Below are 27048 nucleotides of genomic sequence, written 5' to 3' on the forward strand. Positions count from 1 at the left end.
TCTACGTTATTGTATTGATTGATTGATATAGACCACGCACGGCTCTGCATTTTTCTTATCGCATTGGTTTCTAATTTTGGGTTTTAATTTAATTTATTTTTTTAACGAAGGTTGGGGGATGGGGGAGAAAAAAAGGACTGCATTGTTGTATACCTTGACCGGCTGCACCTTTCCCGCTCCGCATCAGTCGTTTCCGCGCATATTTATTTACCTAGGTACCTTGCTTTGTTTTTTTGTTGTTTATCATCGACACCATCACCGCAACCGTAGAGACAGCGACGGGCAACTGAGAACCTTTTCTTTTTTTTTTCTGTCTATTTATTATTCCTTCTGTATTGTTTTTTGGTTCCTTCTCACCCCCCCTTTTTTTTCCTGCATAGAGAAAAGTTAAAAGAGAAAGAGAGGGTCGGGACCAGGTTTTTTAAAAAAAAAGTTGTTATTATATTTGTTTAGTGCGTGTTGGAGTTTAAACACTTGTTTTTTTTTGGTTATTCTGTCACTCTTTTTTCTTCTTCTCTAGTTGTTTTTTTTTTCTGATTTGATTTGCTTCGATGGTTTTTCGTTTGGGGATACGATGGTTGGAAAGTACCTTACCTACTAGGTACCTAATCTGAGGTATACATATACACATACCTTATATATACCTAACACATATGTGTATGTGTGTGGGAGCGTTTGTGTATATCAAATACGTCGTTCGTCATAGAGAAGAAGAAGAAGAGACATAGAGCGACAGCGGGCGATACACATACAACATACAAGTCTACGTTTATTTTTTTGTACCAGGTATACCTACCAGGTTATCTCGAGGTATTATATTCGCGGCGGACCGAATCCGCTCTTCGTCGCCTGCGCGTGACGAGTTACATACCTATTACCTCTTCTGTACCTATTTAGAACGATAGTGGTGCGAGAGGCACTCTCGAGGGGCTGCTGCTGCTGGGGTTGGAGAAGAAGTTGGCGAGTCGGTATGAAACTAGGAGATATAGCGAGCTTTTATCTGACCGTCTTGGATGAAGATATTAGGTTAAATCTAAAGCTATTTTCCCCTAAATATGACCGACCAAACCTGAGTTTTGTGAATGATAAATCATAAACGACCTCTTAAAGTACCTTCTAGTATATCCTTAATACCTAATAAGAAACATCTATGAAGTTGAAAACTCTTCGCCTACGTATAGTATAAACTACGAACTGTACTTCAAATATCTACTCAAACTCGATGCTTATAGAGTTCAGCTGTACAAGTCTCATCTTTTGTATAACCTCAACATGAAAAACTAGTGTAAATATTCATCTTATTTCAACTACTAGTATATCAATATCGAAAAAGCCCATTAGTACACCCTGTATTTTTCCTTCTCCAATGCAATGCTTTAATTCCTCCCATCCCTTCGCTACTCCAGCCAAATATGTATATCTTGGGTACTGTATGAGGTATGTATATATGAACTCAAGCGCTAATTAGGCTGCCGGCGCTGCTATTCTTGTTGTTGTTGTTATGGTTGTTCTATTTCCCAGTGCGGCACAATGAGGATTTATCGGCTTTCAAGGCTACCTCGACTCCCCGAACTCCAAATATGTGTAGGCATGTATTGAAAAAAAAAGGGGTGTAAATGCTCAGAACAGAACAGAATAAAAAAACGACCGTAACCAACGGTAGAGGCTACCCAAAGCAAGAGAGCTTCGTATGGTATCCAATTATTCTTTATAATCCATCTCCTATGTCTAGCGAGCTTCCGTCTTTATACATCAGGGGTCCTTCCTTTATGTGCCTGTCTGACTTCGAGGGCGAATTATCGATTACTTCATTTGAATATACCCGGCTGCTTTGACAGGGTCAGCCCTTTTTCTTTCTATTCCTCCTATCCTATCCATCTATCTTCATCGTCTTCTTGCTCATCGTCGTGGTCATTCCTAGCGTCGCTGTTGTCTCGATCTCTATTAAGTCGGCTCGTCAACGCGTTGAGTTTCCCTTTAATGAAGCCCGGACCCGTCGACTTCCGCCTTCCTCTATTTTCAATCATAGTGAAGCCGCTAGTAATAGTAACACCGCTGCTAGTGGTTGGTCGGAACGGACTTGAAGAACTTTCTGCGCTTATACTCGCGCTGGTTTTTGGTCGAGGTATGTCAAATCCTAGACCACTATGCGTACGGTCTATGGGTGTTGGAGGTGTCATCTTGACGAAAGAAGGCACAGGTGGCATGCTTCTGTTTTCCGCGCCATTACTAGGTGCATGATTGTACGAGTGGGACGAGGCTAGACTAGAGCTCCTACTAGATGGTCGCTGCGGCACTGGCATGTTTGAATGTGCGCTTCTTATGCTCCTCGGCGGTGATCGCGAGTAATCAACAGGGCTCGTTCCGTATAAGCTTGCCGAATCGTCACTATTGTCGCCACTATTGTATATGCTTGGCGTTGCAAGGAGAACGCTACTGGTTGCTAGCTCACGCAGCTTGTTTTGCTGTGCCGTAGTAGGTCGATGCTTGCTGAACTTATTGCCAATAATAGCACCTGTGTGAGAGATAAGCGCCTTGATCACGCGGGATTTGAACGCCAGGGCCAGATCAAGATTGGACCACGTCTTATTACGGTATTCGATAGTTGGCAGTCGGAAGACGAAGTCGTGCACATCTTCGATATTTCGGTCGCCTTTGCCCTTGTAGCTAAGGCAGAGTACAACCGATGGCAGCTTGATATACGCAAACGTTACGTAGTTGGAGGCACGTGCGATCATCTTTGTCAAGTCGTCCGAAGGCTTGTCATCTGCATTACCAGTTTTCCGGGAGAGACCGAACCGTCCACCCTTCTTGTTTTCGGTGGTGTTGCCTGTGCCTGTGCCCATGGTCGCCGCTCGTCCAATTCCCGTCTTTTGCGAAGCGTTACCCGACTGAATAGATTCGTAGGACGGCTTCTTAGTGACCGTTTTAGAGCCAAAGAGCCGGAACACGCTATTACCATCACCCGAATGGACGCTTATGGCCTTGGGTTTCTGATCACTGTCTTCAGGCTGGCGCGAATCCAAGGTCAGAGTAGGGCGAAGGCGGAGTTCCAATGACCCAGCCCGCGTAGAAAATGAAGGATCCTTGTCAGACGTCGCAGAACCAAGCCTACTGGAGCTAGACATGGTCTCGTCGGGCGCATCGTCTTCCTCCGTCTCGCCAGGGAAGGTAGATCTCAAAATAAATGGCGAGTCAGAGTGCTCATCGGCTTTGTCTTCGTCCATTCCAGGGAATATGTATTCAAAGAGTTTCTTTCCAACTTCATGTTCAAGCTGGATTCTCATGGGAAATAGGTTGACCTCGAAATGGTCCATCACGGGGATACCTGCTATAGCCTCCAACATGTGCCAGTAGACACGAACCATCTGCTTGCCATCTAGACCGGCCATGGCTGCCTTCTCGTCCTCAAAGTAGGGAGCGATCATTTCCGGGTAGATTGCATCTGGCATAAGATTCAAGCCTAATACCTTGCCCACTTGCATCAAATTTATATGCGATCCGTCCGAGTTGTCAGTTCGGTCATACTCGACGTCTCTTAGCTGCAGTTCGACGAGGGGCTCATTGTTGTCACGGATGAGATGCCAAACGATTTCCTTGGCTGAAATAGTCCATCTCAGCAAAGCATTACTTTGGGAAGCATTATCGTACTTTCGCTGCGAGGTAGTGATGGCTTTCATCACGAAGAACAGCTCGTCCTCGCACGCTGCGAGATCACGCTCCAGGAGTAGTCTATCCTGCCATCCTTGCTTATCTAAGTACTTCGAGTGGATTTGGAAGTGTGCTTTGATATCCTCCAGTTGGCGAATACGCTCCTGCAGTCGAGTAACCATTTCTGGAGTTCCTCTAAGGTCACTGAAGTCTGAGGCCAGTATAATCTTCTCTAACCTCTCATTCCTTGTCTTCTCAAGAGGTTCGCTGTATAGCAGGAGGTCAAGCACGATGACGTACATGGCATAGTATTGCGACGAATTGCAAAGGGCCCTGGCTTGAGGGAAGTCGACCCAGAGACTATCCATTCTGCTCTCAGTGCTCTCTGTCGATAGAGGGTTGGATTCGGTATTGACTTCGTCATTGTACTTTAACCGAAGGGTGTTGAACTTATCGTACCTCAGTATGGCCGATGTCTCTTGTACAACTCGTTTGAAGCCAAACGGATCCGACTGGAAATCGTACATGACTTCCATAGGCACCCAAGGAGGCCATGAGGCCCCAGCAGGTGTTCCGTATGTGTTGCCCGAATACATCGACAGTAGTTGACCCGAGAACCACTTCTGATGCGTCACAAAGAACTGTGCACTATCCATCTTGAGCAAGAAACGTCGCTGGACCAATCCGCTGACCTGATCAGACAGTCTTGCCTTTTCCATAACCTCGACTACCTTCAGTTCCATTCCCTTTCCGGTAATTAGAACCACGTGTTTCTTGTTCTTGTCGCTTTGGAGCTGTATTTGCGGCGCGATAAGGCGAACATGGTATGAGTTTTGAGGAGCGAACTCGTCTGCTATACCACTAGTAATATCCTCCATATTTACATTCGTAGGGCCTTCAGTTGAAGAGTATCCATCGGCGTCAACATATTTTCTGCCATCCCTGAGGATTTGTTTGATACGATATTCGATATCCGGGTCAGCTTCACTAGACTGACTGCTACCATTTGCGGCCGAAGGATTGCGTGCATCATTATTAGGCGCGTTAGCGGACTTGCTGTTTTGCTTAGCCCTGGTCTGCTCTTCTACAATATCCAGGATAAATTTAACCGCCGGTCGGGATAAGTAATAGACGAAGCCGCGCCGTTGGCTTACTTGGTGACTATATCGGAGAATGATGTTTCGCAGTAGGTTGTTCCACTTCAGTTGGACGTTGTGGACAACAAACCTGTTCTTGAAGTCGCTCGCAAAGTCCGTTCCTGACGGTATCTTGACTTTTTCATCTCCTATATCGATCCATTCACGAGATTCGTGGCTCGTAGACTCAAAATCCTCAGGAGTGTCTTCGCTATCAGCCGACGTCTTGGTTGCCACTTGCTGTAGCATATCTTCCATGAACACATATTTTTCTTTCAAGACGTTTGTATGCCTACTTAGCGTCTCGAATTCAGCCTTAAGCTCCGGATCGTTGCCGTCATCACGGATCATGCGCAATTCAGCATCGCCGACATTGCGGGCGTTAGCAGCTATCTGAGCCTTTAGCTGCTCCAATCGAGACTGAATCAACTGGAATTGGACCCTCCTAGGATCATCGTCCTGACTCATTATACAGAAATGGGTAGGTTCGTGTCCGAAAGGACTTGTGCGATCTGGGTCTCCATCTATGATGCCGCCGATATCCGTCTGTCTGAAATACGTGACACGAGGAGCATATGCAAGCGGCAGAATCTTCGTATCCGGATTTGACTCTGAGGGTAGGATCCAGTCGAGTTCGACAAAATCATCCATGTCGATCCAGCTAAAATCGTTATCAGGAATAGTGAAATGGGAGAGATCTGTACCGTCTTCATCATGCTGGGTCATCAACGTCGAGATTGAATTCTTCTTGATGGCCTCGGTCGTCGTACCTTTGATACTAGCAGAGACAGCACGAACATCTGCGGACACAAGATCAAGCTGAGCCGCGTGAATTTTCATGCCGGTGGTTCTACCATTTGTCTTATGACCTCGATCGCGAGTATTGAATTCTTCTCGGCGCTGGTGAATATCGAGCATGAAGTTGTCAAACCTAACCTTGATACCTGTAGCTGAAACGGAGTTCTCGGTATAGTCTTCGGCATCTTTATGCTTGTATATGTGACTGAGGAACAAGGGGGCCAAGAGGAGGTTGTACTTGATTGTACCCAAATGCCTTCCGAATTTCTTGCTGTTCTTTTCTCTCCCAGGCCATAGAGAACCCTGGCGGATGGGAAGCGACATTGGACCGCTGAATAGAGACCACCAAGCAAAGAAATGAGTGAAAAATCGAGGCGTCAGATGTACCGCGTTATAACTCTTAGACGGCTGGATCTCTGACGACGCCCAATCTCGGTCGACCGGTGCTCTGATTGCAATGGAGAGATGTATGTGCTCGCTTCGGAATCCACGGAAGGCGTCGTACGGGAGAGAACTGTCTTCAGATTTGGCGTGCTGCGGAGCCTTCAAAACAACCTCGTAATGCGGCTTAAACTCGAAATTGCGCTTTCCATTTTCGATAGCCTGTTCAAAGACCAACCCAGCCAACCATTGGACGTTGCCAGAGACTTTCATGATCACCTTCTTGAATGAAGCACCGGACTTGAAGCTGCTCTCACTTGACAGACTCTCGTCTTCCCCGACTTGACGTGACGCCTCTCTGGCCTGGTGGCTGTAGTCAGGTATGGCAAGAACAAATTCGCCACTATCAACAGCCATGAATTTTTTTGGGTCGTCTTCAGTATGGACATTCCATCTGACATTGTTTCTCCAACACATTAAGAACCCTGCGCCATTGCCTATAACGTCATAAGGATCTCTAGTGCCCTTCAAAGCAAGGTGAACATCGCCATCCTCCTTCCACGCGATTCGAACTCGAGAATGGAAATTGAGTCTGATCTTATCCCAAAATCCTACCCGTTCCGAGGGGTCTAACTGGGGCTTGGTGAACGACTCAATGGCCATCATCATATCTTGAATCGCTGGTTGATACGAAGGGCACCAGGTAATCCTGGTAGGTAATGCCGTGTTGATGTCAACGTACATGTCGGAATAGGACTTCACAGGTCCAACGGTGCGACGAACATCTATGGCGAAGCTCCCATTCGGTTTTCCTGGCTCTGAGCTCTCCGGCGGGGTAATCTGGACTCTGATTCTACGGGATGATTCGTTGCCGTGGAATTCTTCTGCGATAACAAAATCTGTCTTGAGTGCCAAAGCTGCAAGCCTCGATGACTGGCCGGGCTTGGTAGCAGGAACATGAAGTAAGGGGAGAGGATAGTCCCGAAGGTTAATTCTTGCCTCGCCCATATTGATCTGGACATTCATAGGCACAAGGAGAGAATATTTCATGTCCTTAGGCATTCCTTTTCCGACCTCATGTAGAAAGTCAGGCAGCTTGTGAATTGGAAATGATGGCTTGTCAATCACTATTTGCAAATCTGTTACCAATGCTGCCATCAATGCCGGTCGTTCAGGTACACCAAGGATTTTCTCGTTGTCCTCGATATCGTCGGGAACCTGGTCAAGACCCCAGAATAAGCCGCGTAATTCCTTCGTACTATTTCTCGCCATCGTATACTGTCGATCGATACGTCTCTTCCAGCTCTGAGCGTTATGCTGATGGAGCTTAGTTCTAGCTTCCTGGATCGAGACATGCGCGCTACCACTCATGCCACGAATCGTTTCCGGATCATATCGAGGGTTCCTGCTCCTCGGTGCTTCACTGGATGATCGCTCTCCACGGCCAAATTGTGCGAGGCAATCTTCACTCTTACTTCTTCCAAAAGAAGTATTTGAAGCTGCGGTTCGTCCTCTTGTCATCACCGATCGATTCCTGATCCGGTCCGATTCTTTCCTCATTTCTTCCTCGTGGATCTTTTTCACTTTAACTCGATAAGCTTCCTCGCGGGCAAGTCGTTGCAATTGCTCAACACGCCCAGCCCTGTAGATCATGCCTAGCTTCCATTCGAAAGCACCATCTTCAAGCTCAAACAAAAGGGTACGAGTTCTTAACGAGACTTTCGGAACGTTCTTCGGGCCTTCTGGTGCCTTGTCCAGGATATATTCGTTTGTACCGGTCTTAAAGCGGTGATGTAGCTGTTCGCTCGCTTTGATAACATTGATAATATTATCGGATATTTCGCTGACAATAAGTTCATGAGGTACCGCCAGACGCATAGCCTCAGCCACTATATCAAACATTTTGTCGTCCTGAAAACCACCTGTTGACATTTTCCTGCGCGACTGCCGGTAGTCTAAGCGGATGCTCTTAATGCTTGCAACGCGTGCCCAAACACCTCGCATCCGAGGCGCACCCGCATATAGTCGGACCAATTTCGAAAAGAAAAAGGGAGGCGACCACCTGTGCCGGCCAGCTTCCACGCCATATATCTGCATCATCAAGGGGGGATCAGAAGGCATCTCAGCCTTAACTTGGATAAGCGAGGCTTTAAAGTCATATGAAACAAGCTCCTTTACGTACATCGGGAACTTGTTCATTTGATCAGCAATGGGAGAGTCGGGCGATACCAGTGGAGGACTTAAGTATCCTGTTGTCGGACTTGCTGGTGTTTGGGGCGGCAATCCCGCTCCTGGTCCCCTTGCGAATGCATTTCGCAAGACCATGACAGCCACTCCTAGGGAATAGTGTCGATACAGCGAATAATGGATAAGCAGGGTCTTCATATGGGAGTGTACGTGAAGGATAGGACCCTGAGCATCACTATGTGTCGAGAGTGCCACTTCGAAGCGGGGCATTTGAACGAACGGCTCGGCTTCCCATTTCTCAGGCGCCTCAACTATGTAAGCCTCCAAATTCCGCGTATGGAGAGTGAATCTCCGTCCATCACCCTCAACCTGCTGCTTTTTGCGTGGAGATTGCGGTACAGCAATTGAGTTCAAGAAATCTGCATCGGGTAGGAAAGATCGGCTAGCCGTACGTCTTCGAGATGCTGGCCTGTTCCGTAACGAATCTAATCTATGAGCCCGATACTCTGTAGACCACGATTCTACCTGCAGCACGACGCCTCGAGTAATTCCGGGGAAGTCTTCATCGACGCCCGTAATCTCTGCACTGAAGTCTTCGACCTGTACTGAGAAATGAAGTAGCCACGATGGTAAGGAACGAACAATGTTCCGAGATCTCTGCGTCTTTGACCCTGCTCTTTTGTCAGGCTCAACATCTGGCTTGAGCTGCCGAACAATTTGGCGCAGACCCTCAGTTATCTCTGGCCTTGTCATGCGAATCGAAAACGTCTGGACCTGGCCGTTGGCGATTACATGAACATCAGGAGTCGCCGACAATTGGACCTTGAGGTCGAACGACTCTGTCTCGATTAGGTCAAAGCGACTGCCCTGAGTGGTCTGGTAATAAAGATGATGAGTTTGAAGTCGGAAAGACGATACTAAAGAGTAGTGTAAGTCTTCAACTGCAGAATGAAAAGACTCGAGGTCAAGCGAGATCGAGGAAATAGACGAGATAATCAAGTCGAAATCATCCGGATCATTCGTCTTTTCCACTGGAGGTAAAGCTATCCTTAACACAGGCTCATGCATAGAAAACTTGATATTAGCCTTTGGCAATAAACGAGAAATGAGCATGTGTCTCTGCTGCGGTCGCGCTTTTGGCACCTTCGGTCGGGGCTGGAGAAGAGCAAGAAGTACGGGGAGATGCTTTGGGTAGAGATCCACCGAAGGTGAAGTAACGACAGAGTTCGCAAAGAGAATGTTGGCATTTCGTTCTTCGGGGCTTCCAGCGTCAGAGAGCTCTACAGTCTTCGAGGGTAGTGTCGTCTTTACAGTGGTAGTAGCCATAGGAATATACACTATCCTTTCTGGTCTGCCATTACCATCATCAAGTCCAACAGAGATTGATAGGGCCGCGGCCAAGGCTTCGTGAGCAATGTCCTTTGAAGGAAAGTACATGCGATGTGCCGGGGACTTGGGATCTAAGCGATGCAAGTCTATACCGACCTCCTTCATGGACGCATTCAGCAACAAAGGCGAGCCAGCTGATTTCACAACATCTACCTTCTTTGTGAGACTGACGAAGCTCACTGCAAATTGGACCTCCTTAATTCCCCGAAGTATGGAGCTCACGAACTCTTTAGAGTCGGACACCGTTTGTATTAACTCTTGATCCGTACTACCTGGCTGATCGATTTCTTGCAACACCTTGTCAACCGAAACCTCGATCGACTCAGCTTGAGTGTACGTATTCGAGTTTTGGCGCTTGAATTTCTGAAAACGCTCAATACAGCTTCGTACATCGTCGTAGGGAATATGCAATCTCCCCAATTTCAGTGCGATGGCTGCATCCCGTAAACCATCCAAATTCTCGTAGAGGAATCCATGGATGTTCAGCGTAGCACTGTCCAAAATCTCAATAGCCTCGGATCCCTTGGCTGTGAACAGGATACTTCGCAGTGTAACGATCCATTCAGCGGAATGTTGTTGGCGTTGCTGGTCGGATCTCGGCTGGAAGAAGAAACGTGCGCGGTCCACCATTCGATTTCGAGTATCCAAGCCAATTGTGAAGCTACCAAATTGTATTTTCCCAACATCCACGACGTTAAGCGTGGAGTCTGTGGCCATAACATCAACCATACGAAGCCATCTGACATTTCGGTGGAGCTTCTTCACGCGGTCCTTGATCTTTGTGAGCTGTTTCCAAGTGGCACTACGAGCAGCCTCAAAAGCAGCTTGCCTAGAAAGGGGTTTCTTGGGTAGAGCTTTCGTGGTGGGGGATGGCTTTAGTCCTTTACCACCATCTTCTTCACCCTCGCTTTCGCTAACGTCAACCCCGGTGTGCTTCTGTCTTTCAAGTGCCTTAATATCCACGGTTACGGCGAGTTCGCTCACGACGATGCTGAGCCAAGTCGGTTGGGAGAAAGTCGGACGGTGGACGTTAAGACCCAGGCCTCGGATCTCGATTTTGATGCCATCTTTAGGGGTATAAGCCAGTCGGCGGAGCGAGATGTATCCAAGTCGTTGTATAGATACACCGGTTACGATACGAATTACAGCGAACACGACAAAGGACGAGAGGTATAGGAGGACGACTACGCCAAAAAAGAAAGTCGGATTTAAGATTGCCATGACACCTTAAGCAAGGCGCGTCCCGCGTTGCTAACTTAAGAATATGATATTAGCATAATGAACGAGACTAGATGTCTTACTTTGTCCTTACATTGTCTCTTCACGTGTTTGCGCTCCCTGCATTATCCGAATAGTTGAGTCAGGCTCTAATCCATATCGTGGCTTGTCGAGGTTGGAACGGCGTTAAAGATAAAGACACGGATAGCTTTGTTCTATAAGGTATGGGTAATAATCGAACGTGGACTTGGTAGTTATTGATCTCCGGGTGCGTCCCTTCTCGGATTTGTAGATAGCTATTCGTAGGCTGAACAGTGCCTAAGCTCTAAGATATCTAGAACTAAAGTATTGCAGCTGCTACCTCTGGTAAAGGGATCGCAAATCGTGACAAATGGGAGGAAGAATTAGAAAAAGGCTACGATAGGAAAGAGATAGGGAAAGGAATGGGTAAGGGTATGCACGTCACAATGCAAGCCGCATTGGTGGAAATCACACGCTAAAATAAGGGTTGTACAGTGTACATAGTACTACAATACAAAAGAGACGAAAAAAACCCCTAACTGAGGTGGATTGTAACTGGTATTAACCCACTTAAGTCTAATAAGTTAATAATAACTCATGGTACTTGCGTAGACTCTAGGAGAGAAAATAGGGAATGGTTAATAAAGAAAATAAAATAACTCACATCAATAACAGGAAGGGAATCTCTCAAAAGTAGCCAAAAGGGGGGATGTATTGTATTGTATTATATTGTACTTTAACCTGTCAGCCCTACCTGACATCTTGCCTACATGGTAAATCCAGGCTGCCAGGTCCCTAACACCAGGTACCTAAGGTACCTGTACTGCCCGGCGTGTCACATAAATTCAGATCAACCACGGGCATGCAGTCATTCCATATCTACCTCAGGTATATCTATAATGCAGATAGAGTTTTTATTTTGAGCTTTCCATTTTACGAAGTACATTATCTCGTTTTCTTTGGGAATTATAATACTAATAAAATGAGCAAACTTCGGTTCCTCCCGTCCCGCAGTTCTCCAGTGTTCATTCAACGCGTTCAATTATTAGTGGATACATCCATCTTAATCTGAGGCAATGGATATACTCATTTCACTTTGACTCTCTAAACTCCGAGGGGCTCAAAAGAATCTCCTATATAACCTAGATAGGTAGGTACCCGTTATGTAGGTAATAATCTGTATTAACAATCAAGCTGTACAAATTCAACTTATGTTAAAACGTTCTCACCGAGTCCCCTATATATTGCCAAGGGGTGTAAAAAAAATCGCTTGATGTTTTCCCCCACTGAAGTCAGCCGCGTAACTCCTTGCATGCTTCCAGAAAATGACTAGTTGCCCCCTGAGTAAAATCGGCGTTGTCGAGTTCCCATAAATTACCTATTACAGTGCATCATCGATGCCCTAGCTAGAGCTTTGACCGGATAACCTCTAGTCTATACTTAACGTCTTTGAGTGCTTTAGTGCTAGGCGACCAATTGTCAAACTGCTTCAGCAGCTCCGTCGTCTCCGAGTATAATTCTGTCTTCACAAACTCCTCTTCTAGTAGCCCACGCATAATCCAAGGTAGCATAAAAGGATTGGGATTCGCCAATTTCTCCTGCCTCTGAATTTGACATGGAACACCAGTAACACTGGTAGTCTCGAGAGCGTGTGAAATTGCCAAGCTTCAGTGTGTTATGTTAGTAATGCCTCAGCCATTCACGAGTAATTCTATAAAAAATAAATAAGAACTCACTCGTAAACTTGTTCGTCGTCGTAAAGCCTCGAATGACCTTCTCCAGAATAGAGACTCCCAGCTAGTGGTATAGAGAGCTCACGGATAAGCCCGTGATCTGATATACCCAAGTTCCGCAATTTCAGCGCAAACCCAACTAGGTGAGCAATAAAATCAGGAGCGTGTATGCGTCCATCTATGAACACAGCGCGGTATATGTAGGGGTGTGAAGCTGGCGCATAGATCGCGGAGTCCATAGGAACCAATTGGTCGTCAATGCTACCAATATACTACCACGCTTAGTATTCGTTACAACCAACTGCTAGGAGTGCGATATAATACTTACGGTGATACGAGCTCCATAATTAACGACTGCTTCAACTGCATGCTGATATCTCTTAGATACTTCACTTTCCGGGTCGGCAAACTGCCATAGTTCAGCAGCGGTGCCCATCAGCCCTACAATGTCCTATGTTAGCCATATTTAGGTACTAACAATCATAGTAAATACTTACTGCCCATGCTGGACTTGTAATCGGGGAAAGGCCCAAGTGAAACTCCAGCTAATCGACAAAGTTAGCAGCCATTATTACATTGGTCATCATGTATTACTTACCCATAGCACAAACTCCGATTTTGGAGTTGGTAATAATACCCAAATCTATTAGCTTTTCTAGAAGCATTAGGCCAACAGGAACACCTTGAGAATGGCAGGCCAGAACAATAAGGTCGGCCCCCCGGATATGCTCTATCCAATTTAGGAGGAGTTTCCAGAGGTTATCAACCCTATCTGCAATCTTACCCTCCCCTTCGAGAGCAACCTTTTCGATCTTACAGTCCCCGCAGCCATGACTTTCAGCCCACCTTCGTATTGCTTCGGCGCCATGATTTGCAAAGCGAATCGAGGTTCCCGTCGGCTGGCCTATCATCGGTCTTAGATACGATGCCGGGAAAAGGCCGTGGATGCCAATGACAACGGCTTTCTTTATTTTGGGTGCTTCTTTAACAAGGAATACATGATTTGCGGGAGGCTGTTGCGTTCGTAGTAGCAGCTGTGTAATCTGCTTGACTATTGACGGGTTGTTTTTCATGCGATATGTATTACGAAAGGAAGGTAAAAGTAAGTTCGGTGCAGATGGTTTGCTTGGCTCCGGAACGGGTAACTTTGATGGCACAGTCTTCACAGACACGTCTGACTGCGGAGTACCTGGTCTAGATATCTGTTCACCAATATTCATAGACTGCGGTCGTGCTCTCTTGCTCTTCTTAGACGAATTCGCCCTAATAGGTGGCTCCTTTAATGTCTTGGTCGGGGGTTCCTTTACCGGCGTTGCACTTCCGCCGACCTCTGCACTAGTCGAGCGTTTTGGATTCGCCTCTGAACCATCCCCCATTATAGCCAATTCGCCCGCCTCTGGAGTACTGGTAGTCTTTGCGTTGCCTTTCTGACCTGTGTCCCTGGACCAAAAGGCCCACGTTGAGCTGTATGATGATTGGCTGACTTCCGTAGGCTTTGAAGCTGGGGCATCTTCCATGGTTACATCTTGATTCTCATTTGGCAAAGATTCTTCGACGGGTGATGTATCGGTCGGTTTTTGTGTAGAGTTTTCTGAAGCGGCTGGTGTTGTTGATGTATACCAAAATCCAAACCAAGAACTTGTAGGCTTTGTAGGTTCAACAGGTCCCGCCGGGGTTTGGTTGGGTTCGGGAGGCTTGGGAGGTTCAGAGAGTTCAGAGGGTTCAGAAGGTGGCTGAGGTGTATCTAGTTGCATGCTTTCGGGTTCATTCGAAGAATCGGCTTTCGCATTTCTGTCTTTTTGAGTAGTCGCCTCTGGCACTGCTGATCTTCCAAACCATCCCAGCCAACTAGACGAGGCCTGTGGTAGTTGCGTCGTTTCTGCTGATGGTTGAATTTCATCTTTGTTGGCGGTCGCATTAGGAGCCTCTTGATCCTTTGACATCTTCATCTCATTACTTTTTCCGCCGCCGGCAGAATTATTAGCCTCTTGGGCTTTTGCAGATTTGTTATCATCTCGTCCAGGCTGCACAGGTGCTTCGGTGGTTTTAGGTAGTGTTCCAGTGGACTGGCCGTCGGACTCAACAGAACCATTATCCTTCTTAGTTTCGAAACGACTAAAGTCGGGAGAGGCGACGGGACGTAGGGTGCCACCCATGATAGTCTGATGTGAGACTTGGGTCGAGGCAGACGACTTAGGTACTTGTGACCAAGAACCATACCAACTTCGAGGCTTGCGCACCTGTGACATATAAATACTCTAATTAGTACGAAGCCTTAAGATATAGGATATATAACCTGATCACGTATTAAATTGCAGACCTGCTTTATATCATCAAGCCTATTAGATTTAGATGCAGATGCCTTCGAACTATCTCGCCTTGTAGGTGGCATCGACTGGCCCGGAGCTAGAGATGATTGTGACGGGAGAGCAACTTGACTAGCATCACTGTTTTCTCTTGTGGAGGGATTTGGTTTTGCACGCTTCCGTGGGATCATAATGGCTTATTTTTTAGAGCATCCAAAGTTGGCTCCATGGAATACGGAATACTTTTGCTATCCAAGTTTTGTTGTTGAATATTCCAAGTTGCACTACGTAACCATTCAGCAGGTAAAGTACCTAACCTAGTTGTCCTAGGTACCTACCCTAGGCACCGGAAGCAACGCTGCGTTGCGGTGGGAAAGTGGGACACTTGGGAGACACTTGGGACATTTAGCTCCCTGTAAATCCAAATAAGGCGCCAATGGGAGGCAATAATGAGTGGGGTTTGCCTGTTAATTCTCAGACCCTGCAGTAGCCGGAGTAGCAGGCTGCTCCTAGCTGAGCACTATCTATCATTTGCGGATCCACTAATAAGTTGTTATCGATAATCGATAATCAACTATCGCGAAAAAAAAGTTGTCTGCGCAGAGGAATTGAAGGAAAGTTTCAAAGTGGGATTTAACCTTAGCATCCCCCCAACCCAACCCATTATATACCTACCTGGTAAACAAGCCTTCCACCGACAGGCGCAAATTTACCAACAAACTGCCATGAGATAAGCAATGAGCTCACTTAAGAGAAAAGATGCCCCTGGGGCGGCATCAATTGCAAAAACTACGAAAGCGCATAGCGACTCGAGGCCGTCGAAACGATCCAAGCCCGACAAGACAGTTGATAATAAAAATGATGCGAAGTCGAGCTCAAGTTCGAAACCCGCCAGCACTTCTACAGTCTCGCGCTTAAAAGAAGACGAACCTCTTTTCCCCCGTGGGGGTGGTAGCGTCCTCACTCCCCTTGAGCACAAGCAAATCTCCATACAGGCGAAGCAAGATGTTCTATTCGAGCAAGCGTCCGGGCAGAACACGGGCAAGTCAGACCGCGTTTCCAAGAAAAGGAAGGTCAAGACCTCGAAGAATGGAAAATCCGGAAATTCTGACCAAGATGAAGAGAGTACAAAAGTCGAAAGTCTCAACTACAAGGTTTGTCCTAAATCGAATGTCATATCATATTCGAATTATTGCTAACAAGCATACCAGCGACTGGTGAAAGGCTCCCTAGTTCTCGGCCAGGTAGCTGAAATAACCCCTTTAGAACTTGTTCTAGCTCTCCCGAACAATCTCTCTGGCCATGTACCAATTACTGCTATCTCCGACATCTTGAATGAGAAGATAGCTGCGGAGGCGGCTAAGGAAGAAGAGGAGGACGAGACTGAAGAGGATGGTCTTGACCTGCAGGCTATCTTCAAGATTGGCCAGTATCTTCGAGCTTATGTTACGTCAACCATCGAGGAGACGACAGCAGCTTCCGCTAAACCTAGGAGGCGCATTGAACTCTCATTACAACCAGCTCTCGCAAACACGGGCTTATCCGGTCAGGATGTCATTACCAATTCTACCGTCATGGCAACGGTCATTAGCGCCGAGGACCACGGTTTCGTCATGGAACTTGGGATCGCTGATTCAGATCTACGGGGATTCTTGCCTCGGAAAGAATTGTCAGAAGAGATAACAGATTCTCAACTGCAGCCTGGGGGTGCTGTCCTATGTCTCGTGACGGGGAAAAGTCCCAACGGTAAAGTTGCTCAGTTAACTACTCTTCCAAGCAAGATTGGGAAAGTTCAAAACTATGCGTCAGAAGCGACTACCATCAACACATTCTTACCAGGATCCGCGGTAGAATTCATGGTTACCGATATCGCTAAACGTGGAATACTAGGAAAAGTCATGGGCTCCTTAGATGTTACGGCCGATCTGGTTCATTCCGGCCTAGGGCCCAAGGCCCTGGATTTGGAATCTAAGTATAAAATAGGGAAGAAGTATAAGGCACGAATAATATGCAACTTCCCAGCTGCCAAAGATCCCAAATTAGGCGTCTCGTTGTTAGACCACGTGGTATCCTTGAAATCCAATACGACTTCTTCGGGTGAGCTACCATTGAAAGCTCTCCCTATATCGACAACGGTAGAACAATGCAAAGTCACCAAGGTCGACCCAGAAGTCGGTCTGTTTGTCGATGTGGGTATCGAAGGGACGCCTGGGTTTGTACACATATCCAGGGTCAAGGATGGCAAGATCGACATGCTGTCCGAATCCTCTGGTCCTTATAAAACGGGCTCCGTACACCGTGGCCGAGTAGTGGGCTATAATGCTATTGATGGCATGTTCCATGTATCGTTCGAGAAAACTGTCCTCGAGCAGCCGTTCCTGCGCATCGAAGATATACCCATTGGGGAGGTCGTCAACGGGGAGATTGAGAAGCTGATGGTAAACCAAGATGGTGTCAGTGGTCTGCTTGTTAAGCTTGCAGAGGGTATCGTTGGCTTCGTCCCGGAAATGCATTTGGCAGATATTCGACTACAGCATCCTGAGAAGAAATTCCGAGAAGGACTCAAAGTTAAAGCTCGGGTACTTTCAGTCGATCCAGTTAAGCGGCAGGTGAAGCTTACATTGAAGAAAACGCTCGTGAACTCCGAAGCAGTCCCCCTAAAGTCGTTCGACGAAGTCACCGTGGGTATGCAAGTTCCAGGTACTATTGTCAAGGTGTTTGCCAACGGTGCGATCGTACAATTTTATGGTACGCTCAAAGGGTTTTTGCCAGTTTCGGAAATGAGCGAGGCGTATATTCAAGATCCAAAAGAACATTTCAGAGTCGGCCAGGTCGTCAGTGTCCATGTTTTAAGTTTTGATGTCGAGGCACGAAAACTCTTTGTTTCCTGCAAAGACCCTTCGGCCTTCGGCCTCGATAAGCAAAATGCTCTCAAGAAACTTCAGCTCGGAGATGTCGTCTCTGCTAAAGTCGTGCAAAAAACTGAAGACGATGTATTTGTTGAATTAACGGACAGCTCTCTTAAGGCCATGTTATCCGTATGGCATCTGGCTGACCGACCCAACAAATGCCAATCTGCCTCGAAGCATATTCGCGTTGGACAGACTCTTAACGATCTTGTAGTACTAGAGAAAAATGAAGGTCGCCGATACATAGCGTTGTCGAAGAAGCCTAGCTTCATAAAGGCCAAAAAAGATGGAAAGCTTCTCACGTCTTTGGAGGGAGCTAAAGTTGGTGACCTTCGGCAAGGTTTCGTGAGAAATATTACTCCCACAGCAGCTTTCGTCCAATTTTGTGGCCAACTCACTGCCTTGCTACCTAAGTCAAAATTACCCTTGGAAGATCAACAGAAAGCAGACTTTGGGCTAGAAAGATACCAGCCAATACTTGTCAAGCTTGATTCCATCGATAAAGATCGTGGCAGGATCGTTGCTGCATCTCCCCTACTTGAGGACGACAAGAAATCAAAGAGCGAAACTTCCGCTGCATCGATCAGAATCGAAAACCCAGTAGACGAGACTATTTCTTCGACGGATGACATTTTCGTTGGCAAGATTGTCAAGGCCAAAATCACATCGGTCAAGAATACACAGCTCAATGTCAAACTCTCCGACAATATACAAGGCCGCGTAGATGTGTCTCAAGTATTTGATTCTTGGGATAAGATTTCCAAACCGAAGTCTCCATTAAGTACATTCCGAACGAATAGCATAATTACAGTTCGAGTTTTGGGTGTTCACGATGCGAGAAACCACCGCTTCTTACCGATATCGCACCGATCAACTCATTCGGTCCTTGAGCTGTCCGCAAAACCGAGTGACCTAAAGAAAGAGGGCTCACAGGTTTTATCGTACGACAAATTAGAACCCGGTTCTACCCATGTGGGCTTCGTCAATAACGTTGACAACAATTCCCTTTGGGTAACCCTTTCACCCAATGTACGAGGCAGGATCAACACTCTGGAAATATCAGATGATGTTTCCCAACTCGAGAATCTAGCTTCAAGCTTCCCAATCGGGTCCGCACTAAAAGTCCGTGTTCTCTCGGTTAATGCATCCGAAGGCCGTCTCGATCTTTCAGCGCGCTCCACGGGCTCTTCGACGAATCTCACTTGGGAGACGGTTAAACAAAACATGGTTCTTCCCGGTAGAATCACAAAGATTAACGAACGGCAGATTATGGTGCAACTTAGCGAGGTCGTCTCTGGTCCCGTGCATTTAATAGATGTTGGCGATGACTATAGCGAAGCCAACACGCTTTCTCACAGCAAGAATGATATCACCAGAGTTTCGGTCGTCGAGGTCGACAAGAGTAATAAGAAAATTAGGCTCTCTACTCGTCCTTCAAGAGTGCTGAACTCTTCTCTGCCTGTGAAGGACCGCGAAATCACCAAGGTATCTCAGGTCAACGTCGGCGATATTCTTAGAGGATTTGTGAAGAATGTATCCGACAAAGGCTTATTCGTGAGTCTCGGCGGAAATGTGACAGCAATGGTCAGGATATCAGACCTTTCCGACAGATACCTCAAGGAATGGAAGGACGAATATCAAATCGACCAACTTGTCAAAGGCCGAATAATCTCTGTAGACTCTGACACGGGTCATGTGCAGATGAGTCTCAAGGCTTCGGTGGTTGACAAGGATTTTATCCCGCCCATCAATTATTCGGACCTACGTGAAGGCCAAATCGTAACCGGTAAAGTAAGGAAGGTAGAAGAATTTGGTGCGTTCATCGTTATCGAAGGCTCTGCGAATGTCAGTGGTTTATGTCACCGCAGCGAGATGGCTGAAAAGTCTGTCCAAGATGCGCGAAAGCTCTTCGCTGAGGGTGATGTGGTTAAGGCGATCATCTTAAAGCTCGATAAGCAGAAGAAGCGAATCAGCTTTGGCTTAAAGCCGTCCTACTTTGAGGGCGTGGATGATATGGACGTCGACGACAGTGACGAGGATGACGACGCCGGTGCTGCATTATTGAGGGATTCTGACGAGGAAGACGACGATGACGAGGAAGACGATGAGATGGAAGATGCTGGCACCTCTGTAGTCATAAGAGGAACCGATAATGATTCAGAAGAAGATACCGATGATGAGGATACCCAGATGACAGATAAGGCGGCCGACGATATTGCTCCTCTCGATGCTGGCGGCTTCGACTGGTCTGCCAATGCGCTCGACGAGATTCCTGATGCGGATGACGATGCAGATGAAGACGCGAGCGCAGCACAAAAAAAGAAGAAACGAAGAAAGCCCCAAATTGAAGTAGACAAGAGCGGTGATCTAGATGCGTTCGGTCCTAGGACGGCCGTCGACTATGAGCGGCTTCTCAACCGCCAGCCCAATTCATCCGCACTATGGATTGAGTATATGGCTCACCAGATGCAAGTCAGCGAGCTCGCAAAAGCCCGTGAGGTCGCCGAGCGTGCAATTACGGCCATCAGCAGCACCGAGGAGACAGAAAAGCTCAATGCTTGGATTGCCTATCTCAATCTCGAAGTCCGATTTGGCAGCGAAGATACCGTAGACGAAGTATTTAAGCGTGCTTGCCAAGTCAACGATCAGCAAGAGGTTTACCAACGCCTGGCCAGCATTTATATCCAGGAAGATAAGGCTGGGGTAAGTTATATTTTGGCTTTATGTTTATACGCCAATGCTAATTGTATTACAGAAAGCGGACGAGCTTTTCCAAACTCTTGTCAAGAAGTTCGGCGCAGAATCGCCAGAGGTCTGGTATAATTACGCACACTGGCTGCACGCCGTCCAGAACCAACCCGAGCGTGCGCGAGCGCTTCTACCTCGGGCCACGCAGGCGCTGCCGAATCACGCGCGCTTCCCCCTGATGACCAAGTTCGCGGCGCTCGAGTTCAACTCGCCTCATCGGAACCCGGAGTTAGGGCGCACCATGTTTGAAGGTCTACTAGCTACCTTCCCTAAGCGTTTCGACCTTTGGAATCAGCTACTCGATCATGAGGATGTGCCCGGTGCCGACAAGACCGCTATCCGCGACATTTTCGAGCGTGCTATCCGTGTTAAGGGGCTGAAGGCTAGGGCGGCGAAGAAGTGGTTCAAGAGATGGGCAGACTGGGAGGAGAAGAACGGCGATGCGAAGAGCAGAGAGAGGGTTAGTGCTAAGGCCGCGGAATGGGTAAGGGCCAGGGCCGAGGCCAAGGCGGCGAAGGATGAGGAGGAGGAGGACGATGAATGAGTAAATGGGATTTACTACTCATCTCGCGGAAGTTAGTTATGAAAATACTTCACTCCGTGACATACGTAGGTACTGCATATGGATAAGGCGATAATCTATACAGTTGAAAGTATATATTTAACAGTGTAATATTCGAGCATTGGAGTACATCGTTAGATATTTACTATTACGCCAAGGTGCTCTTTATTACCATCCCGTCAGGGGTATATACCTTAGGTAGGTACGTATAGAGGTACTAATGTTGAATAGGAGGTACGCATTCGGGTTGGATATACTTGGGCGCAAATGTGATGTGAATAGCTCTGTTACGAAAATAGTCCTGAACGGGTCTTTTGTCTACCTAATAATCTCCCATCCATCTCTGAATTACGTTTAAGCCAATAAACTCCAATGCTCCATCAAAAGAAGAGGATAAGGTAAATAAATAAATAAAAAGACATCTTCCCACTCCTCTTCCTCATTCCCTGCTACCCTTCCCCAGGAGCCGTCGTAGTTCACTCCCAGAATGAGTTCACAACTAGACGGCTCAGGTTCCCAAATACCATTTCCTCCTTCCCCTCCTCCAAAATCAGGAATCAAGAACTTCGCCAAATAAGAGGATAATAATAAAGAAATGGAATAAAAGGATAATGAAAAAATAAAGATAAAAAAAATATGGTAGATAAATTGCACTATGGTCCTCCTATCCCATCCTATCCCATCCCATCCACCACCCGATCGGCCGTGAAATCCATTCGCCGGTTGTCCAAATCTAAGCTAGGGGGGGATATGATATGTACATGTATATGCATGTTTGCTTGCTTGCTTGGTATATGATGCAATGACGGAGGGGTTGCGCGTTAGGATACGTTGGTGGTGGCAAGTCCTAAATCGAGGAGAATCCGGCCCCAAGTGTATAAAGCGTGGGTGATTAGTGAGTTGGCGCTGCCTGCCAGTCTGTCTGTCTCAAAGAGGAATTCCCCCGGTCTCTCGATTGTGTGTGGTTCGGAGAGCAACAAGAGAAACAGGAACAGACGTGAAACCTGTTTGGGCGGCTCCCCGTTTCATAACGCATTAAGGCAAACCCCCCGGGTCGGCTTACGATTTTGTTGTCGTTGTTGCTTTTCTCTCTCTAAAAGACCAACACCCAACAACACCAACGTCGGATGAGAAAATATCTAGAAGACAAGAGTAAAAAACAAAAAAGCCGACTACTAAAAATGAGGTATATATGGTATGATAGCTGCTAGGAATAGAAACCGAAAAGGGGGGAAGAGGTAGAGTAGAGTGAAGACGATAATTCGGAAAATAGCAATAACTAGCAGTAGTAGGTGCAATAGTAGTAGTAGTATAGTTGAAAATAAAAGAAAAAAAAATGAAGCAAATAGGCTGGGATGAAGAAGCCAAAGCCCAAGATGAGATAGCAGTCTCTTCGTTACATCGTATGAAGTTCAGATTCAAGATCGCAATGCTGGGTATCGTTTGTAATCGTAATGCCGCACACGAAGGAAAAGAAAAATAACGGTCTAGATCTCTTGGACCCACATCTGTTGAATATCGTGGTTAGCTAATGTTCCCTGTATATCTAGGTAAATGACGATGTAGCGATGGTGGTGAGAAATATCGAGAGAGAAAAAAAAAGAAAAGAAAAAAAAAGGGGGGGGAGCGAAATAAGACTCACATCCAACTTGCCAATATCGAGCCTCTGCCTCCGCGCCATCTGCTTGACGCCCATCATCGCGACGTCCAGATCGTCCTGGTCGCCCATGGTGATCATCTCGGAGGACTGGGGCGCGTCCTCGTCGCGCACCTTGAGCTTGAAGCGCCTGCGCAGGCCGAACTTGTCGCGGATGCGGTCCACGAGCTCCGAGAACTCGATCGTCGTGCTGACCATCACGTACCGCACGTCCTCCGCGTGCACCTTTATCCGCACCTTGCGGATCTCGGGCCTCCGCGACCCGCCCCGCGACGACCCCGCCACCGACGTGCCCCCCGGCCGCCGATTCGACGACACCATCTCGAAGTCCCCCTCGTCGAACGAGTCGTAGTCGCTCGCTTCTTCCTCCTCCTCGATGTACCGCGGCGCCCGTCGGCTCTGGCCCCGTCCCACGCCTCCTCCGCCGCCGCCGCCGCCACCACCCCCGTACATGTCGTACACGTCCTCCGGGTACCCGTCCTCCTCGTTCCTCGAGCGCCGCATGCGCGGCTGCTCCCGCTCCGACCGCGAGAAGCTCCTGGGCGGCGACCGCATCTCGGACGCGGAGCGCGAGGGCGCCTTGCGCTCGCTGCGCGGCGAGCTCATCTTGTCGTACCGGTTCTTCGCGGGCTCGGGGATGTTGAGCCTGGCGGGCATCGGCTTGGGGCCGTTGCGCACCGAGGCACCGCGGCTCATCGTCGTCGTCGCCGACGACGGCTTGTCGTTCTCGGGCGGCGGCGTGGGGGGGAACGCGTTGCGGCTGGTCGGAGGCTCCGACTGCTGCCTCTTGCTCTGCAGGCCCGGCTTGACCAGGTTCGTCGCCGCGAACGAGATGTTGTCCGCGGGACGGTCGTCCTTCTCCGCTGCCCTGCCGGCGTTCTTGATTTCCGACCCGGCGAACCCGGTAAACGCGTTGGACCTGTCGGACGCGGCCACCAGGCGGGCTTTCCCGAGGTAATCTTTCGTCTTCAAGTTTCGCACCTTGGCTTCGTTCGGTCGGTATACGACTCCCACGGGGATGGAGAATACGGTGTAGCCCTATGAGACGTCAGTATCTTCCATCTACTACCTGAGAAAAAAAAAAGAGAAACAGAAAAAAAAAACAGCATCTTGGAAAAATAAGAATATCGTACCTCGGCCTCTTCCCTAATAGCTTCGTCGATGACGTTGTGATCCTCGACGACCTTTTCCTTCACCGCGAAATTCAAATCCTGCAGACCCGCCTCCTTCTGTTGTAGGTAGATATAGCAGAGACCTCGGTTGAACAGCACCTCGCAGGAGTAGAGTTTGAACAGAAGGCCCAGTTGCGCGTAGTCGATCATCGTATTGCCTCGCAGGTATAGCAGCGTGTCGTTGAAATTCGCCAGTGCTTCTTCGAAGTCGCCCAGCAGGAAGTTGGACACGCCCTGCTGGAAATAGGCCACGGCGAGATATTGGTCTAGCCGGATCGCTCTCTGGTAGCATTCGACCTAGAAGCGGGTAAAGTTTTAGCATTTCAGAACGCAGATTCGCTCAGAACAGTGCTGCTAGGTTGGGAGGTATGTTTTAAAAACTTACAGCTTTCTCGTGCTCTCCTAGAGTCGCATGTATAACACCCATATTAAACAAGATCTTGGACGTATCCGAGATGTTGTCGAACTCCTTCAATGCCTCCTCGAACTCATTGTTATCGTATCGGCTCAAGGCCGACACCCACGTTTCTATTTCCTACATAGGGTAAGAGAGAGAGAGCGTATTAGCCACTTTGATCACACTTCGCAAACCACACGTACACCGCTTCCCCGAAAGTCTTAAGAAAACCTACCTGCTTGAGAGACATTGTGTCGCCGGGATGAGCCTTGAATTAGCACCAATTGCTTTGTCCAGAAAGCAAAGGTGTAAGAGGGGGGTTTAGGCGGCGCTCCTTGCGGCGATACTGATGCCTGGGGAGTGGAGGAATTTCGACTCGCCCCTTTTCGATCCGCTCCCAAGCTCAACCTCGAATTGACGGATGATGGTCTTTGCGTTTTTTTGGCCGAGGCTTAGAGGTTCGTATTTCGTTTTTTTTTTTCGGTCTTAACCACACCTTGACACCTTGACACTTGGTATTACTTGGTCCCGACTATACCCTTAATAGCCACTCTTTCTCCCCTCTTTCGAATTTCCTTCTCCGTGCTAATTTATGGTCTTGGCAGTTTAAATAAATGAAATAGTCATGAGTATTTTAGTTTAGCGGATATGGTGGTTCGTGTCTTTTTTTCTTTTTTTTTTTTTTTCTAGAAAAACGGCCCCTTCTTTTTTTTTCTTGTCTTTTGCGAACAACTTTGTTTTGAAGATCGAAATCCTTCCCTCTTCGAAATTTGGGTAATTTGGAATCGGAGGTCAGACCAACCTAGCTAACGGGAAGCGTCTAAACCTCCTAGCAATTTAGCTGGTGGAGGGGCGGATCTCTGGCAAGTTCCCGTTGTGGCAGGCAAAATAAGAAAAAGTGATAAAAAAAGATCGGGGGGTGTTGGTGGGATATGTAGGTACAGACGCACGACGGCCAACGAGCCAACAGGGTGGGACTTCAAGGTAGCGGGAAGCCACAGGACGAATCTCCTCTTCGCCTTTTTCCTCTCTTTTCGATATTAGGTACTCGATTAGACGTGGTATTGGGAGCTTATTAGGTTAGGTAACTTTTAAAAGTGTAGCCCAAGTAGTAATAATAAGTGCGTATAAGTGGACTAGCTCGTTTTTCTTCTTCTTCTTCTTCTTCTTCTTCTTCTTCTTCTCTCTTCTTTTCTTCACACTGCACTGCAAGGAATGGGGTTTAGGTCGGTGATGAGATTAGAGTGACTTGCAGCTTTTCTTTGCAGATTAGAACAGGTAATGAGTGGATGGAACGACGACGAAGCCAGCGCGTACAGAATGACTGAGAGTGGATGAATGGCGGAAAAGACAGTAATAGGTGGAGGACGAGACCTTGGTGCCAAGCGAAGCACTGGCCGGAAAAGACTGGTAAATCTGGGTCTTTTTTTGGTCAGAATTCCGAAGCCAGCTGGGACTGTGGACTTCGGCTGGGAATTATGCTATTAGGTATTTGAGTAAGTAGTATGCATACCTCTGTACTTAACCCGTCGACTTCAAGCTCTTACATAGTAGTAAGTACCATGCAACCGTATTGTACATACACGCACCCCCCGGCTTTTTGGGCTTTTGCTTTGGGGGAACTTGTGATGTTGTGTGGATACGGAATGTCCTCGTTGCGGGCAGCCAAAACGACGATGATGCTCTACCAGGGTCCAGATATGTAGGGAGTGACAGGGGTAGGGATAGTGGAAGTATTTTTTTTTTTCTTCTCAACCGAGGGCTTGGACTCTTGGGAGTGGAAAACTTTGGGAGGGGTGCTTCCAATCAGCGCGTGGCCATCCGTCCCTTTTTTATTCCGCTTCAGAAGTGAGGGCAACAAGAGACTGGTTGGCTATTCGGAAATTCAACCTCTTCACCAGTCGTTCGACCTGTCATGATCAAACGAACAATACAGGAATCAATACATATGTCCCTTAGATTGTCTCGTCTAAAGACAAACTTAGCTGGCGTATAGGGCGCCTAGCAGTAGTACAGCCTCATTCAACAAGCGCGCAGAGCAGTTAACCGACTCCTTCGCGCCATCAATACTAAATGAACTTTGGCCGCCGCGGGCGTACCAACGTCTATGTGAAGCTGATCGCACGACGTATAAGTTGTTTATAGATCAGGAGGATGGTGGATGAAAAGGTTAGGGAGGCAAGGCAGTACCAGTACTGCCTGAGACCGTCTCAAGACCACTTGGTTGCCTATTTTACCTTCCTTCGTTTACGGATTACCCCTGGGATGATTATTGTCAGTTCGCTCTTTCGAGCCATCATCACACAGAGATCTGACCTTCCTAAGAAGATCTCATTAGAGACGATCTCACGGTAAGTAGATGATTATAGTAAGTATTCTCATAACCACCTACTAATTAAACTCCCATCAACCCGTTCCTGTCAGTGATTACTATTGCATGTACTAGGAGGTACTGCAGTTCTTCAGCAGTGATCATGAAGCAGTGTAGCATGGCAAAGTAGCAATAGTTGCCGATATTAATCCTAGTCTCTTCCCCTTTGGGGTTACAACCTGGAACGGGCCCTGTCTCTCCTCGTGCAGCAACTTGTTCCAAAGTGTCGATCAAGGGGTCATTATTGGTCGACGGGATTCGGTAAAGCCCCCGCAGTCTCGGACTCCCAGGCGTTTCCAAGGGCGCCTAAAATCTGAAATCGGGCCAGTCACTGCTCCAAGCTCATGTACAATGCCTGGTTCGTCGTATTTGTCTATTATTTCCCCTTCAACGATTCTTATTGCCACACCTT

At 47.6% G+C, this 27048-nt stretch overlaps 4 protein-coding genes across 4 annotated transcripts; 1 reads left to right on the forward strand and 3 right to left on the reverse strand.

Annotated features, from left to right (window-relative positions):
* Positions 1-1865: 1865 nt before the first annotated feature.
* Positions 1866-10763, reverse strand: F4812DRAFT_462470 (mitochondrial protein from FMP27-domain-containing protein; the record flags this gene model as incomplete). Its single annotated transcript, XM_047938049.1, has 1 exon — positions 1866-10763. One exon carries the CDS (start codon positions 10761-10763, stop codon positions 1866-1868), a length of 8898 nt encoding a protein of 2965 aa, XP_047787075.1.
* Positions 10764-11781: 1018 nt separating this feature from the next.
* F4812DRAFT_441948 (uncharacterized protein) lies at positions 11782-15141 on the reverse strand. The gene is made up of 6 exons (XM_047935275.1): positions 14835-15141; positions 13113-14754; positions 13012-13059; positions 12843-12955; positions 12518-12786; positions 11782-12446 (listed from the first exon to the last, which is right to left on the reverse strand). Exons 1-6 carry the CDS (start codon positions 15009-15011, stop codon positions 12188-12190), a joined length of 2508 nt encoding a protein of 835 aa, XP_047787076.1. The 5' UTR covers positions 15012-15141; the 3' UTR covers positions 11782-12187.
* A 416-nt stretch (positions 15142-15557) lies between these two features.
* On the forward strand, positions 15558-21021 carry F4812DRAFT_462472 (nucleic acid-binding protein; the record flags this gene model as incomplete). Its single annotated transcript, XM_047938050.1, has 3 exons — positions 15558-15974; positions 16032-20432; positions 20485-21021. 3 exons carry the CDS (start codon positions 15558-15560, stop codon positions 21019-21021), a joined length of 5355 nt encoding a protein of 1784 aa, XP_047787077.1.
* Positions 21022-22526: 1505 nt separating this feature from the next.
* On the reverse strand, positions 22527-24515 carry F4812DRAFT_462473 (uncharacterized protein; the record flags this gene model as incomplete). The annotated part of the gene is made up of 5 exons (XM_047938051.1): positions 22527-22547; positions 22682-23734; positions 23830-24165; positions 24254-24403; positions 24501-24515. 5 exons carry the CDS (start codon positions 24513-24515, stop codon positions 22527-22529), a joined length of 1575 nt encoding a protein of 524 aa, XP_047787078.1.
* Between the last annotated feature and the right edge of the window lie 2533 nt (positions 24516-27048).

The sequence above is a fragment of the Daldinia caldariorum genome (assembly GCF_022478825.1).
Source record: "Daldinia caldariorum strain CBS 122874 unplaced genomic scaffold F4812scaffold_18, whole genome shotgun sequence".
Classification (NCBI taxonomy): Eukaryota; Fungi; Ascomycota; class Sordariomycetes; order Xylariales; family Hypoxylaceae; genus Daldinia; species Daldinia caldariorum.